Below are 14,436 nucleotides of genomic sequence, written 5' to 3'. Positions count from 1 at the left end.
GGGGGGGGGTCAGAGGTCAGAGGGGGGGGCGGAGTCATCGTCTGTTTGAGGGCCGTGAGTCCAAATCCACCAGGCTTGTTAAAGAGCCACATGGCAAAACAACAGGAAGTGAGATTAACCCTGTCATGACCCCCCCCCGCCCTCACCCCCCCGGGGTGTTTCCATGGCGACCGACGTCCTGGGGACCTCCCCCAGGAAGAGACAACGCATCCTGAAGTATGAAGAGGAAGAGACGTTCAGCTGCCGTGGAAGGGGGGGTGTGTGTGTGTGTGTGTGTGTGTGTGTGTGTGTGTGTGGGGGGGGGGGGGGGGGGGGGGGGGGGGGGGCTCGTCCAGCAGCTTGAGCTCCTCCTACAAGAAGTCCAGTTCCAGCGCCTGGTGGAGGGACACCAGGTCACCGTGGGTGGAGATCCTCCAGAACGGCATGTTGTGCTGGAGGGTGGAGACAAGACCTGGTTTAATCTGGATTAGAGGGGGAAGATGCTCTATAATCTGGGGTTAGAGAGGGAAGATGCTCTATAATCTGGTGTTAGAGGGGGAAGATGCTCTATAATCTGGATTAGAGGGGGAGGATGCTCTATAATTTGGATTAGAGGAGGAAGATGCTCTATAATCTGGGTTAGAGAGGGAAGATGCTCTATAATCTGGACTAGAGGAGGAAGCTGCTCTATAATCTGGACTAGAGGCGGAAGCTGCTCTATAATCTGGACTAGAGGAGGAAGCTGCTCTATAATCTGGATTAGAGGAGGAAGATGCTCTATAAACTGGACTAGAGGCGGAAGCTGCTCTATAATCTGGATTAGAGGGGGGGGATGCTCTATAATCTGGGGTTAGAGAGGGAAGATGCTCTATAATCTGGTGTTAGAGGGGGAAGATGCTCTATAATCTGGATTAGAGGGGGAGGATGCTCTATAAAGGAAGATGCTCTATAATCTGGGGTTAGAGAGGGAAGATGCTCTATAATCTGGACTAGAGGAGGAAGCTGCTCTATAATCTGGACTAGAGGCGGAAGCTGCTCTATAATCTGGACTAGAGGAGGAAGCTGCTCTATAATCTGGATTAGAGGAGGAAGATGCTCTATAAACTGGACTAGAGGCGGAAGCTGCTCTATAATCTGGATTAGAGGGGGAGGATGCTCTATAATCTGGATTAGAGGAGGAAGATGCTCTATAATCTGGGGTTAGAGAGGGAAGATGCTCTATAATCTGGATTAGAGGGGGAAGATGCTCTATAATCTGGACTAGAGGAGGAAGCTGCTCTATAATCTGGACTAGAGGAGGAAGATGCTCTATAATCTGGATTAGAGGGGGAAGATGCTCTATAATCTGGATTAGAGGAGGAAGATGCTCTATAATCTGGACTAGAGGAGGAAGCTGCTCTATAATCTGGAGTAGAGGAGGAAGCTGCTCTATAATCTGGATTAGAGGAGGAAGATGCTCTATAATCTGGACTAGAGGCGGAAGCTGCTCTATAATCTGGATTAGAGGAAGATGCTCTATAATCTGGATTAGAGGAAGATGCTCTATAATCTGGACTAGAGGAAGCTGCTCACCTGCTTGGCGGCGAACTCCTCGTCCCGGCCGTCCCCGATCACCACGTACGTCACCTTCTTGCCGAAGCGAGAGACGATCCTCTCGAAGCAGCTCTCCTTGCCTGCGTGGCAGAGCGCCGAACACTGAGTAGTCAGATTACATGACTCCTGGGATTACCTGGGCGCCGCCGTACCGATCTTGGTGGCGCTGTAGATGTTCTCTATGGGGAAAACGTCTCCCAGGCCGTACAGCAGCACCTTGGCCAGAGCCGGGACCAGCTGGGTGGTGGTGACCAGCACGTTCATACACTTCCCCCTGTGGAGGACGGGACGGGACGGGACGGGGGGGGGGGGGACAGACAATTAAATAAGTGAATGTGAAGACGACTTTCCAGCACCTTCTCCTCTCTGAGGAGGATGAAGAGGAGGGTGAAGAGGAGGAGGAGGAGGATGAAGAGGAGGAGGAGGAGGATGAAGAGGAGGAGGAGGAGGATGAAGAGGAGGGTGAGGAGGAGGAGGAGGATGAGGAGGATGAAGAGGATGAAGAGGAGGGTGAAGAGGATGAAGAGGGTGAGGAGGATGAAGAGGGTGAGGAGGATGAAGAGGAGGGTGAAGAGGAGGGTGAAGAGGAGGAGGAGGAGGATGAAGAGGAGGGTGAGGAGGATGAAGAGGATGAAGAGGGTGAGGAGGATGAAGAGGGTGAGGAGGATGAAGAGGAGGGTGAAGAGGATGAAGAGGAGGGTGAAGAGGATGATGAGGGTGAGGAGGATGAAGAGGACGAGGAGAGCGAGGAGGAGGACGAGGGTGAGGATGAGGAGGGTGAGGATGATGAAGATGAGGAGGGTGAAGATGATGAAGATGAGGAGGGTGAAGATGATGAAGATGAGAAGGGTGAGGAGTGATGAGGATGAGGAGGGTGAAGATGAAGATGAGGATGATGATGAGGATGAGGAGGGCGAGGAAGGTGAAGATGAGGATAAGGAGGATGATGAAGATGAGGAGGGTGAGGAGGAGGATGATGAAGATGAGGATAAGGAGGATGATGAAGATGATGAGGATGAGGAGGAGGATGAAGAGTGACCTGGACTGGATGAGCAGCAGGGACTTGAGCGCCGTGTTGAGCCAGGCCTCCGTCACCACCTGGATCTCCGCCTGCAGGCGGAGCAGCAGCTCCCGCTTCATGGGGCTCAGCAGGCCTGGGGCACAACCAGCAGCCTCCGTTAGCAACACCCCCGGCACCCGTCGCCACGGCAACCGTTTCAAACACTACACCTGAACACGTCAACTGGTAGAGAAACTCTTCATCATTGTGGAAACGGGGAGAAACAACAAAACACCATTTGTGAAGCAAACTTCACTGAAAACCACGAAATACAAACTGGAATGTGAATAAAAACAGTCTATAGAACCGTGACGGTAGAAACGTGAGCTGCTCTGAATCCACCACAGAAGAAGAACTCACCGCCCACGTTCCCCTTGTAGCCGTTGTAAATCTCTTTTAGCCGCCGGTAGCGAAACGCCAGTTTACGCATCCACTCCACGCCGCCCTGCACCCCCGCCGCCGCCCCCGAGGCTCCGCCCCCCCGGGGCCGCTGAAGCCGCCGTCAGACAGGAAGTTGTAGTTGCTGATGGGAGGAGAGAGAGAGAGAGGGGAAGGAGAAGGAGTTGCTGGGGGGTCAGAAGAGTGATGGAGGAGGAGGAGGAGGAGGAAGAGGAGGAGGAAGAGGAGGAGGAAGAGGAGGACAGACACACCTCAGGTCCCCCCGTTGTCCTCAGAGGACACGTCCCTCCACGTGCACCTGGTCGCACTCCTGAAACACAAAGAGGCTCATGATGCAAGCTGCTGCTCGCCACCGCCCCCCCACTGGGCTGGACTCCGCCCCCCTACCCCCAGGACTCCGCCCCTACCCCCCCACTGGGCTGGACTCCGCCCCCCTACCCCCAGGACTCCGCCCCTACCCCCCCACTGGGCTGGACTCCGCCCCCCTACCCCCAGGACTCCGCCCCTACCCCCCCACTGGGCTGGACTCCACCCCCTACCCCCAGGACTCTGCCCCCTACGTCCAGGACTCTGCCCCCTACCACCCCCACTAGGCTGGACTCCGTCCCCTACCTCCAGGACTCCGCCCCTACCCGCCCACTGGGATGGACTCCACCCCCTACCCCCAGGACTCCGCCCCCTACGTCCAGGACTCTGCCCCCTACGTCCAGGACTCTGCCCCCTACCACCCCCACTGGGCTGGACTCCGCCCCCTACCGTCCCACCGGGCTGGCTCTGCCCCCTGCTGGACTCCGCCCCCTACCTCCAGGACCCCGCCCCCTACCACCCCCACTGGGCTAGACTCCGCCCCCTACCTCCAGGTCGTTGAAGAACAGGTGAGTGTCGGCCAGCTCGAAGATCAGCTCCTCCATCTGGAGGCCCAGGTTCAACACCGTGGCGGGGTCCCTGGGGGGGGAGGGGGGGGGGGGGCACAGACGCAGAGTCAGTCACAGACCCAGTTACAGACAGAGACAGAGACAGACACAGAGACAGAGACGGAGACGGAGACGGAGACCTTGGAGAACTTCCTGGGCGTAGGACCCTGTGAGCAGAGAGTGGAAGATGATGATGGTCTCGTCCAGGTCCCACAGGAAGACGCGCTAAAACCACAGAAGAAGAAGAACCACTGATCCACTTCCTGCACACCTCTGGTTTAACCCCCCCCTTCCCCTCCTGCCCCCCACCCCCCCCCCCCCCCCCCCCCCCCCTCCTCCCCCACTCCAGTTACCTCCAGGTCTCCGTCCTGCGGCGGGGCAGTTCTCAGACTTCTTGCCCTTTCCCCTTGGCTTTGCCCACCGAGTTCCTGCGGCCCACCTCGTCCTGCTCTCTGCCGCCGCCCTGGTGGAGGACGCCGGAGGGCAGGGCGGCGCCTGGCCGGGAGGTTTTCCGGCTGGGGACGCGTCTGGAAAAGACAAAAACCCCACTCCTGAAGCCGGAGGAACCGACGGAGGAGAACCGACGGAGGAGAACCTCCAGGGGGCGATGGAGCCTTTCCAGAGTGAGCCTCACCTCTCGGGGGCAGCCCGGCGGAGGCCGCCTCCTCCGACTTCACCGCCGAGTACCCGGCCACGCCCACGCCGCCGCCCGAGCTCGTCGGCGGCGGGCAGCGCCGGCGGCAGGTAGCTGGGCGGCAGGGCGTAGTACTGGGGGAACTGGGTCTGAGCCACCGAGCTGAAGCCGCCGAACTCCTGCAGGCGAGACGGCAGGAAGGTCAGATGGGCGGAGCGGAGACGTCTCAAGACAGGGGCGCTTCAATACGTCCATCGCCATCTACCAGTCGATCGCATGAAAACAAATAAGACGCTGGTGTAATGAAGCTAATCTACCTTTACGAATTACGAGTACGATCGAACGCAGCGTCAGACGACGGCGGAATTTTCCTGACCTTCAGGTCGCCGCTTACGCGCAAACAACGACGCAAAGCGTGGCGAAGCTAACAAGCTAGTCAGCGAGTTACTGCAAATTTGAAGCCCCCCCCCCCCCCCCCAAACAATAAGTGTGGGGGGGGGGGGGGGAGTCGGACCAAGTGAGAAGACGAAGACGTGTCACTTTCACGAGGAAGGGGGAGGCGGACTGTTTTTTCACAATGACGTTTTCGAAGTGCGTTTGTCTCGTCGGCCAGTCAGACCGTCGCAACACCAAAGATCAAAGTAACATCAAAGTAAACTCCAGGTAGTTACAAAGAATGTTCCTAGTTAATTATGTCGTGTTGCACAATATTGGCTCGTACGGTTTTGGCAAGGTGCATCGTTATACGTTTGTACATATAAAGAATCCTCAATATATTTGAAAATTGCATTTTTGTAGTGGGCGATCACTTTGACCGTGGTCGTTTTACAAAGTAGCTCGCAGGCTGAAGAAGTGTGGGCGCCCCTGTCTTAAGAGAATAAGAGGCCGGGGGGTGGGGGTGGGGGGTGGGGGTCTGTGACCTGGTGGGCGGCGGCGGGTGGAGGCCGTGGTGACGGCGGCCGCGGCGGGGACGTTGGAGTACACGCTGGACGTGGTGAAGCTGGAGCCTGCAGACACACACACCGCGGTTAAAACCCACCGCTGCTCCTGCAGGGAAGCTCAAAGTGATGAGGAGAGACGACAGGAAGCTGTGGTGGTGTTGCAGACTGTGTGACGGAGGTGGGTGGAGGTGGAGGTAGTGGAGGTGGAGGAGGAGGAGGAGGGGGAGCAGCTTGCCTTGGCTGGGGTATGAGTAGTGCAGCGGGCCGGGCTGGCTGGAGGAGGAGGTGTATGTGGAGCTGAAGCTGAGAAACCCAGGCTGGCCACCAGAGGGCGCCTCTGGCGGCCCTGTCTCTGTTTTGATGCCGGGCCACATAGCGCCTGAAGAGGAAAGAGAGCAATGGAAGGAGCAGAGGGTGACGGAGGAGGAGGAGGAGAAACAGGAAGTGTAGCAGACCGAGTCCACGGCGCCAAAGCACGATGAGCAGAGCGATGAAGGTTGAAGAGCGAAGGCTGTTCGGGGGGAGGGTGGAGGAGGGGGGGGAGGGGGGAGAGGGGGGGGACTAACCGAAGGGCGGGAGGCCGTAGGTGGAGCCGGTCTGGGGGAAGGTGGAGTAGACGGTGGACTGGGCCAGAGGGGGGAAGGACACCTGGCTGCTGTAGGACGTCACTGCAGGGCTGAAACACAGAGACGCTTTTATTTTTGAAAAAAAAAAAAACCTGTTTCAAAAAAATTCTGTTTCAAACTAAAAAGATTTAATCCTGATTTCAATTTTGACCAAAATAATCCAGATTAGGATTTTTCTCCGAAACGTCCCACCAAATTATTTCGTGGTTAAAAAACTTATTCGGTCAATTTCGTCATTTTTAAAGGTGAGAAAAGGAACAAGGCTGGTTGTGATGAAGACGATGAAGATGACGATGATGATGATGATGATGATGATGATGAAGAGCGACTCACCTGCCGGCCTGGTACACCTGCTGGCTGAACTCCGCCGTCGCCGCCGAGTTTGTTTCTGCCACACAGAAGAAGAAACGAAGGTTAAAAGTCTCCGTCCTCCACGTTTCCTCCGTCAGGAGTTCGTCTGGTACCTGAGAACGAGTTGATGGCGAGGTCGCCTGCTAGCGCCGCTCCGCCCGCCGCCGCCGCCGCTTCAGCTGAGGAACGACACCGTCACAGTTACAATGACACCGTCACAACGACACAGTCACTGTTACCACAACACCGTCACAACGACACCGTCACAGTTACAACAACACCATCACAACAACACAGTCACAGTAACAACACCATCACGACACCGTCACAGTCACAACGACACCATCACAGTTACAACAACACAGTCACAACAACACCATCACAGTAACAACAACACCGTCACAGTCACACCACCATCACTGTCAAAGTCACAACAACACCGTCAGTCACAACAACACCACCACAACAACACCGTCACAGTCACAACGACACCGTCACAACAACACCGTCACAACAACACCGTCACAACGACACCGTCACAGTTACAACAACACCATCACAACGACACAGTCACAGTTACAACAACACCGTCACAACGACACCGTCACAGTTACAACAACACCATCACAACGACACAGTCACAGTAACAACAACACAGTCACAGTCACACCACCATCACTGTCAAAGTCACAACAACACCGTCACAACGACACCGTCACAGTTACAACAACACCATCACAGTAACAACAACACCGTCACAGTCACACCACCATCACTGTCAAAGTCACAACAACACCATCACAACGACACCGTCACAGTCACAACGACACCGTCACAGTAACACCACCGTCACAGTAACACCGTCACAGTTACGACAACACCGTCAGTCACAAGGACACCGTCACAGTTACAACGACACCGTCACAAGGACACCGTTACAGTCACAACAACACCGTCACAGTCAACAACACCATCACAGTCACACCACAAGCACAACAACACCGTCACAGTAACACTGTCAGTCACAACACCGTCACAGTCACAACACCATCACAACACAGTCACAACACCATCAGCTACACCACAAGCACAACAACACCGTCACAGTAACACTGTCAGTTACAACAACACCGTCAGTCAACAACACCGTCACAGTTACGACACCATCACAACGACACCGTCACAGTCACAACAACACCACCACAACAACACCATCACAGTAACACCACCATCACAACAACACAGTCAGAACAACACCGTCACAACGACACGTCACAGTTACAACCCAGTCAGGACGACTCCGTCACAACGACACCGTCAGAACACCGTCACACCCCCACCCTCCCAGTGCTGCAGGCGGTCCCGGTACCTGGGTCCAGCTGGGCTGCAGAAAGCGACGAATACGAGGCGGCCTGGTCCGGACTGCCGCCGTCGCTACGACTGAAACATGAAGAAGACCAGGTGAGGAAGGTGAGGAAGGTGAGGAAGGGAGGAAGGTGAGGAAGGGGAGGAAGGGGAGGAAGGTGAGGAAGGTGAGGAAGGTGAGGAAGGTGAGGAAGGGGAGGAAGGACGAGGACGAACCTGGACTCTTTCTCCCGCGAACCGTCCTGCTCCAGCTTCACCTTCTTGGCCTGCGGAGACAAAACCAGGAGCGTCAGGAGGACGTCCCCCGCTGGACAAACCAGGAGCGTCAGGAGGACGTCCCCCACTGGACAAACCAGGAGCGTCAGGAGGACGTCCCCCACTGGACAAACCAGGAGCGTCAGGAGGACGTCCCCCACTGGACAAACCAGGAGCGTCAGGAGGACGTCCCCCGCTGGACAAACCAGGAGCGTCAGGAGGACGTCCCCCCGCTGGACAAACCAGGAGCGTCAGGAGGACGTCCCCCGCTGGACAAACCAGGAGCGTCAGGAGGACGTCCCCCCGCTGGACAAACCAGGAGCGTCAGGAGGACGTCCCCCGCTGGACAAACCAGGAGCGTCAGGAGGACGTCCCCCCGCTGGACAAACCAGGAGCGTCAGGAGGACGTCCCCCCGCTGGACAAACCAGGAACTCTTCTGAACCTGCTCCACCTCGCTACGTCGGCAGTCACCAGTAGTTCTGCACATGCTCAGTAGAGACCGCCAGTCCAGATTCTCCTGGTGCTTTTATTTTGACAGTCACCGCAATAATTCAACCACCTGTGGACTAGAAGGTCCGTGTTCTCCCAGCGTCAACGTTCAGATGGTTCTGTGCTGTGTGTGTGTGTGTGTGTGTGTGTGTGTGAGGTTTCACTACCAAAACAAACAGCAGCTCCCACTAGTGGCCAAACATGCCAATTACATCGTGTGCAGCATTTACGCAGGTTGCATGCATGAGTTTTCAGAAGATTGGAACGTAAACAAGTAAACAAATCACACTTCATTACCCCCCCCCCCCTCCCCCCCCCAGACTCACTGGCTGCTCCTGGGAGTCGTCCATCCCTGCAGAGGAGCGAGCCGCCATGTCTGCTGGCTCCGCCTACTGGATGCAGCCGGGAAGCCCACTGTAACGCTGACACACACACACACACACACACACACACACACACACACACACACACACACACACACACACACACACACACACACACACACACACACACACACACACACACACACACACTTCACATTAAAATAACTAAAAAAATACCGAAAGCTAAGAAATCGCCCCGACGGAAAACCAACCCATCCAAATTTTTTATTTTTACTCAAACCTCGTCCCTCCAAATTAAGACCATTTAAAAAATTTATTTTGTTAGCTGCGTTGGAAAAAAACAAACAAACTGGCTATTTGTTTACATCAGAATGTGACATTTAAAGAGACAGAACATGACGAACATGGTCTTCACCTGGTCCTGGTCCAACAATCTGTATTTATTAAATCACCCACTTCCTCTTAAAGCTTGTTTTTAAAGGTAAAGTCCAGAAAAGTCTGATCTTCTTTAATGAAATCCAGTGATTTATTTTATTGTGTAAATAGCAGGAAGCTCCAGGTCTGGATCGGTCTCACTGGAAGAGTATTTAAAGTTCCAGGGTGAGGTTCAAGGAAGAGTTCTAGAAAAGTCCAGGAGGATATTTAAATAATCAAGGGTAAAGTCTCGAGACCAGGTCCAGGTTACAAGGTTCATTATCCAGTTCCCAGGTCCAGACTGGAGGCTGGCTGGGATGAGCGTCCAGGAAGTACACGCCTCCCGCGGCGGCTGGCGGGTGAAGGTGAAGCCAGTCCGAGACTACTTCCTGGGAATTAACTACTGGACGCGGTTCAAACACAAGAAGCCCGAGCGTTCATTGATCGCAGAGTACAAAACACGAGACGGGCAATCAAGCAACGTCACCGGGCCAGAATTTTAAGGGTGACACTGGAGCAAATAAACAAGAGTGCGCCAGCATTTAGACGGCACCCCGCAACCTTCCAGCGACAGCCACTCACTTTACCCCGCTGCATCGCAACGAAAACTCAGTAAACGCGCCTCCTCCTCCCCCGGCAGAACTCCCGGTTCGCTTCACCGATATATATATATATATAAAAAAAAAAAACTCCGGTATTTAATCATGAATTACACCGACTCCAGCCCGGGAGACAAAAGTTCTCCGCTCCGGGAATTAGCCGCCTCCGGCAGCGTGTGGAGGCGTCTGAGTCCCGGTGCACCGAGCCGGAGCTGAAGCACCCACCTCCCCCGGAGCCCCCCCGGAGCCCCCCCGGAGCCCTGACCCGGGACACACGGCCCGGAGGCGGCTTACCATTGAAGGAGCGACCGGGCCGCGGTGCTCTTTCTGTGTCTTTCTGCGGCTCCGCTCTCACAAGCTTTGTCCGTTGTTAGGGAGCACTATTTGGCAGGAAGTCTGGCCGGGGGAGGATCCGCACTGCGCATGCGTCAGCCGCTCAGCGACAGCAGAGGGGTTTTGGCGCGAGAGGACGCGACAGGTGTGGCGGGAAGAGACAGGTATAAATATAACCTGAAGAGTTCTTTCTTTCTTTCTTTCTTTCTTTCTTTCTTTCTTTCTTTCTTTCTTTCTTTCTTTTTTTTTCTTTCTTACTTTTTTCTTTCTTTCTTTCTTTTTTCATTCATTCTTTCTCTCTTTCTTTCTTTCTTTCTCTCTTTCTCTCTTTCTTTCTTTCTTTCTTTCTCTCCCTCTCTCTCTTTCTCTCTTTCTTTCTTTCTTTCTCTCCCTCTCTCTCTTTCTCTCTTTCTTTCTTTCTTACTTTTTTCTTTCTTTTTTTGTTCTTTCTCTCTTTCTTTCTTATATTTTCTTTCTTTCTTACTTTTTTCTTTCTTTCTCTTTCTTTCTTTTTTCTTTCTTTCTCTCTCCCTCTTTCTTTTTTCTTTCTTTCTCTCTCCCTGTCTTTCGCTTTCTTTATTACTTTTTCCTCTCTCCCACTCTTTCTTTCTCTCTCTTTCTTTCTTGCTTTTTTCTTTCTTTCTTTCTTTCTTTCTTTCTTTCTTTCTTGCTTTTTTCTTTCTTTCTTTCTTTCTTTCTTTCTTTCTTTCTTTTTCTTTCTTACTTTTTCTTTCTTACTTTTTTCTTTCTTTCTTTCTTTTTTCATTCATTCTTTCTCTCTTTCTTTCTTTCTTTCTCTCCCTCTCTCTCTTTCTCTCTTTCTTTCTTTCTTACTTTTTTCTTTCTTTTTTTTGTTCTTTCTCTCTTTCTTTCTTATATTTTCTTTCTTTCTTACTTTTTTCTTTCTTTCTCTCTCTTTCTTTTTTCTTTCTTTCTCTCTCCCTCTTTCTTTTTTCTTTCTTTCTCTCTCCCTGTCTTTCGCTTTCTTTATTACTTTTTCCTCTCTCCCACTCTTTCTTTCTCTCTCTTTCTTTCTTGCTTTTTTCTTTCTTTCTTTCTTTCTTTCTTTCTCTCCTTCTTTCTTTCTTGCTTTTCTCTTTCTTTCTTTCTTTTTTTCTCATATTTTCTTACTTATTTCTTTCTCTCTTTCTTTCCTTTTTTTCTTTCTTTTTTCTTTCTCCCTCTTTCTCACTTTTTCTTTCTCTCTCCCTGTCTTTCTCTTTCTTTTTTCTTTCTTTCTCTCTCCCTCTTTCTTTTTTCTTTCTTTCTCTTTCTTTCTCTCTCTTTCTTTTTTCTTTCTTTCTCTCTCCCTCTTTCTTTTTTCTTTCTTTCTCTCTCCCTCTTTCTTTTTTCTTTCTTTCTCTCTCCCTCTTTCTTTTTTCTTTCTTTCTCTCTCCCTGTCTTTCTTTCTCTTTCTCTCTCTCTCTTTCTTTCTTTCTCTTTCTCTCTCTCTCTTTCTTTCTTTCTTTCTTACTTTTTTCTCTCTCCCTCTTTCTTTCTTTATCTTTCTCTCTCTCTCTTTCTTTCTTACTTTTTTCTCTCTCCCTCTCTTTCTTTCTTTATCTTTCTCTCTCTCTTTCTTTCTTTTTCTCTCTCCCTCCCTCTTTCTCTCTCTCTCTCTTTCTTTCTTTCTCTCTCTCCCTCTCTTTATTAACATTTGTTTTCTTGTCCTCTTCCTGACCAGACTAATTGAATCACTTTGTTCCTTTGAGGAAAAACTCCTGGTTTTTATTTGTTTGTGTTGAAAAAAGAAGAGAAAAGTCAATAAAGACTAAAGTGAAACAAACAAACAAACAAACACGTCTCCAACAGTTAGTGTGGTAATAAAATATGTAGAAACACAGTTTGCCTGACAAACGTCATATTTTGCTAATAAATTAGAAATTAATAAAATATAATTGATGATTTTATTTGTGAAATTAGGTTTTATTTATGTCCAAACGACTATTTAAAGTGTAAACTGCATTAAAACACCACCAAGACACACAAACTCCACTTTAGAGATTTTAATTTGCCGTTTCTGACGCAGGTTACAGTTTCAGAACGTTTCATGTAAATGATGTTTTCACACGTCGACGTGGAAATAAATAAAAAGTAGAAAACAGAAAAGTAACACGTCGGAGTGGAAGAGGATCTTCCGTTTCCTCTCGAAACCTCCGGAAACAACCAAACCTTTTCTGTGAAAACAGAATTAATCCCAGACGACGAATGAATGAAACTTATTTCACGTGGTCTTATTGCACTTTGCACAACCAAGTTGTGGCTCCTTGTTAATAATTACTGATCTTGTTTTTTGTTTTTTACGAGATTAAGCAAGGAGCCCGGGGTTTTTTTTTTGGGGGGGGGGGGGGGGGGGGTAATGTATCTGGATTACAGGGATTACAGGGATTACAGGCCGCCCTGGACAGGCACAAGACGTCCACAGTTCCTCGACACGAACACACGGAACAATTCGTTTGCAAGGAAACGGCAAAAACAATGAAATGCGGACGAGCTTCAGTGACGCTTCCTTCACTCAGATTAAAACATCAGATTAAAACATCAGATTAAAACAGGTTTGGATGAAAAGGAGCCCAAAAAAAGCCCCTAAAATTAAATATATTCTTCATAGATGTAATCTTTAATAATCCTATTTATGTACAGACCGAACTGTGGCGGTTAAAATATAGAAAAAAACATTTAAATAGACACTTTTTTTTTTTCTACTTCTAAAAGGAAAATCTTCTGTTTTTGAGGACAAACGAGTGAAAAGGAGAGAGAAAGTGAACAGTTTGGATCAATGAGACATGAGACATGAGGAGACATGAGACAGCTTCACTCATTTCGTTCATCGTTTCTCACTCGGATGAGAAAACGTGGACTTTTTTTTACCCACAATGCAGCAGCAGCAGCAGGAGGAGAGTCGAGCCACAATCTCACCCCGGCTGGCGTCATGTCGCCGTGGCAACCGTCAGTTTAACCCACTTCTTCCAAAATATTTCAATGAAACGTCCAGAAAAAAAAACCCTGTTGCATTCTGGGAGTTTCTACAAACCGACTGGCTTCAGCCTCCGAAACGCTGAAGAAACGTGGGAAGATCATTTAGATTTTGTTGGGAATGTTCACAGTTGGAGCGTCGCGTTTCACCCTCCTGGTCTAGAATCATAGATCTACAGACGTAGACACTATAGATCAATAAGTCATTAATTTAAAAAAAAAAAAAAAATTAAGTTTTTCCTTCATTTGTGCCCCGCGGGGGCAGTAAAGGTGACAAACTGCCCCTGCGTCCACACGGCGTCCTCCGCCAGGCCCCTCCCCCTCGTTTCCTCCCCCAGGCCCCTCCCCCTCGTTCCCTCCCCCAGGCTCCTCCCCCTCGTTCCTTCCCCCAGGCCCCTCCCCCTCTTTCCCTCCCCCAGGCTCCTCCCCCTCGTTCCCTCCCCCTCGTTTCCTCCCCCAGGCTCCTCCCCCTCGTTTCCTCCCCCAGGCTCCTCCCCCCAGGCTCCTCCCCCAGGCTCCTCCCCCTCGTTCCCTCCAGTGCAGCCCAGCGTCAACAGGAAACGACGACACGGTGAACTTTTAAGAAAATAAAAGCGGCTTTAGCACATGAAGACGTCATGAAGGCGTGAGCAGGAACACGGGGCTCCGCCCCCTCCCCCCCCCCGCTGGGGCTCCGCCCCCCCCCGTCTTTACGCCACGTCTCAAGTGAAAACGATGTCACAGCATGCTGGGCCGCCACTAGTTGGCGCCGTCTGTTTTTGTAACACACACACACACACACACACACACACACACACACACACACACACACACACACACACACGATGCAGTTTCAGAAAAGTTCCACCGGGGGGGCCATTTTCAAAAAAGTGTGTTTTCAGTGTAAATGGATTCCCAAAAACGCAACTGAAGTTTTGTGTTTTCACTCGTTGCCATGGAAACGACTCGGTCCGATACTGCCCCACTGCCTTTAGAACCTCAGGCACTTCTTCCTCCTCCTCTTCTTCCTCTTCCTCCTCCTCCTCTTCCTCCTCAGTGTCTCCTCCTCTTGGCACTTGAGCTGGAAGACATGTGTCCTGCACCAGATGTGTCCGTCCTGCTCGGTTCCTCCACACCCTGATGTGGTGACGTGTTGCCAGGTTGGTGGGGGGGTTGGGGGGGGG

The 14,436-nt window shown here is 51.4% G+C and overlaps 1 protein-coding gene across 1 annotated transcript; it reads right to left on the bottom strand.

The window, feature by feature from the left end:
* Nucleotides 1-295: 295 nt before the first annotated feature.
* Nucleotides 296-10,363, bottom strand: eya3 (EYA transcriptional coactivator and phosphatase 3). The gene is given in 28 exon segments (XM_080515888.1): nt 296-431; nt 1,552-1,652; nt 1,725-1,846; nt 2,612-2,726; nt 2,993-3,115; nt 3,118-3,155; nt 3,283-3,292; nt 3,295-3,316; nt 3,318-3,341; nt 3,886-3,976; nt 4,088-4,170; nt 4,299-4,325; nt 4,327-4,350; nt 4,352-4,441; nt 4,443-4,460; nt 4,462-4,472; nt 4,580-4,658; nt 4,660-4,758; nt 5,500-5,514; nt 5,516-5,586; nt 5,756-5,899; nt 6,087-6,196; nt 6,480-6,534; nt 6,611-6,676; nt 7,867-7,937; nt 8,079-8,128; nt 8,934-9,029; nt 10,259-10,363. Coding segments are annotated over 27 exon segments (1,788 nt in total). The 5' UTR covers nt 8,982-9,029; nt 10,259-10,363; the 3' UTR covers nt 296-350.
* Between the last annotated feature and the right edge of the window lie 4,073 nt (nt 10,364-14,436).

Source organism: Blennius ocellaris, assembly GCF_963422515.1.
Source record: "Blennius ocellaris genome assembly, chromosome: 20".
NCBI lineage: Eukaryota > Metazoa > Chordata > Actinopteri > Blenniiformes > Blenniidae > Blennius > Blennius ocellaris.
Note: the sequence above shows the minus strand (reverse complement) of the source record. Positions and strands in the feature narration are given on the sequence as shown.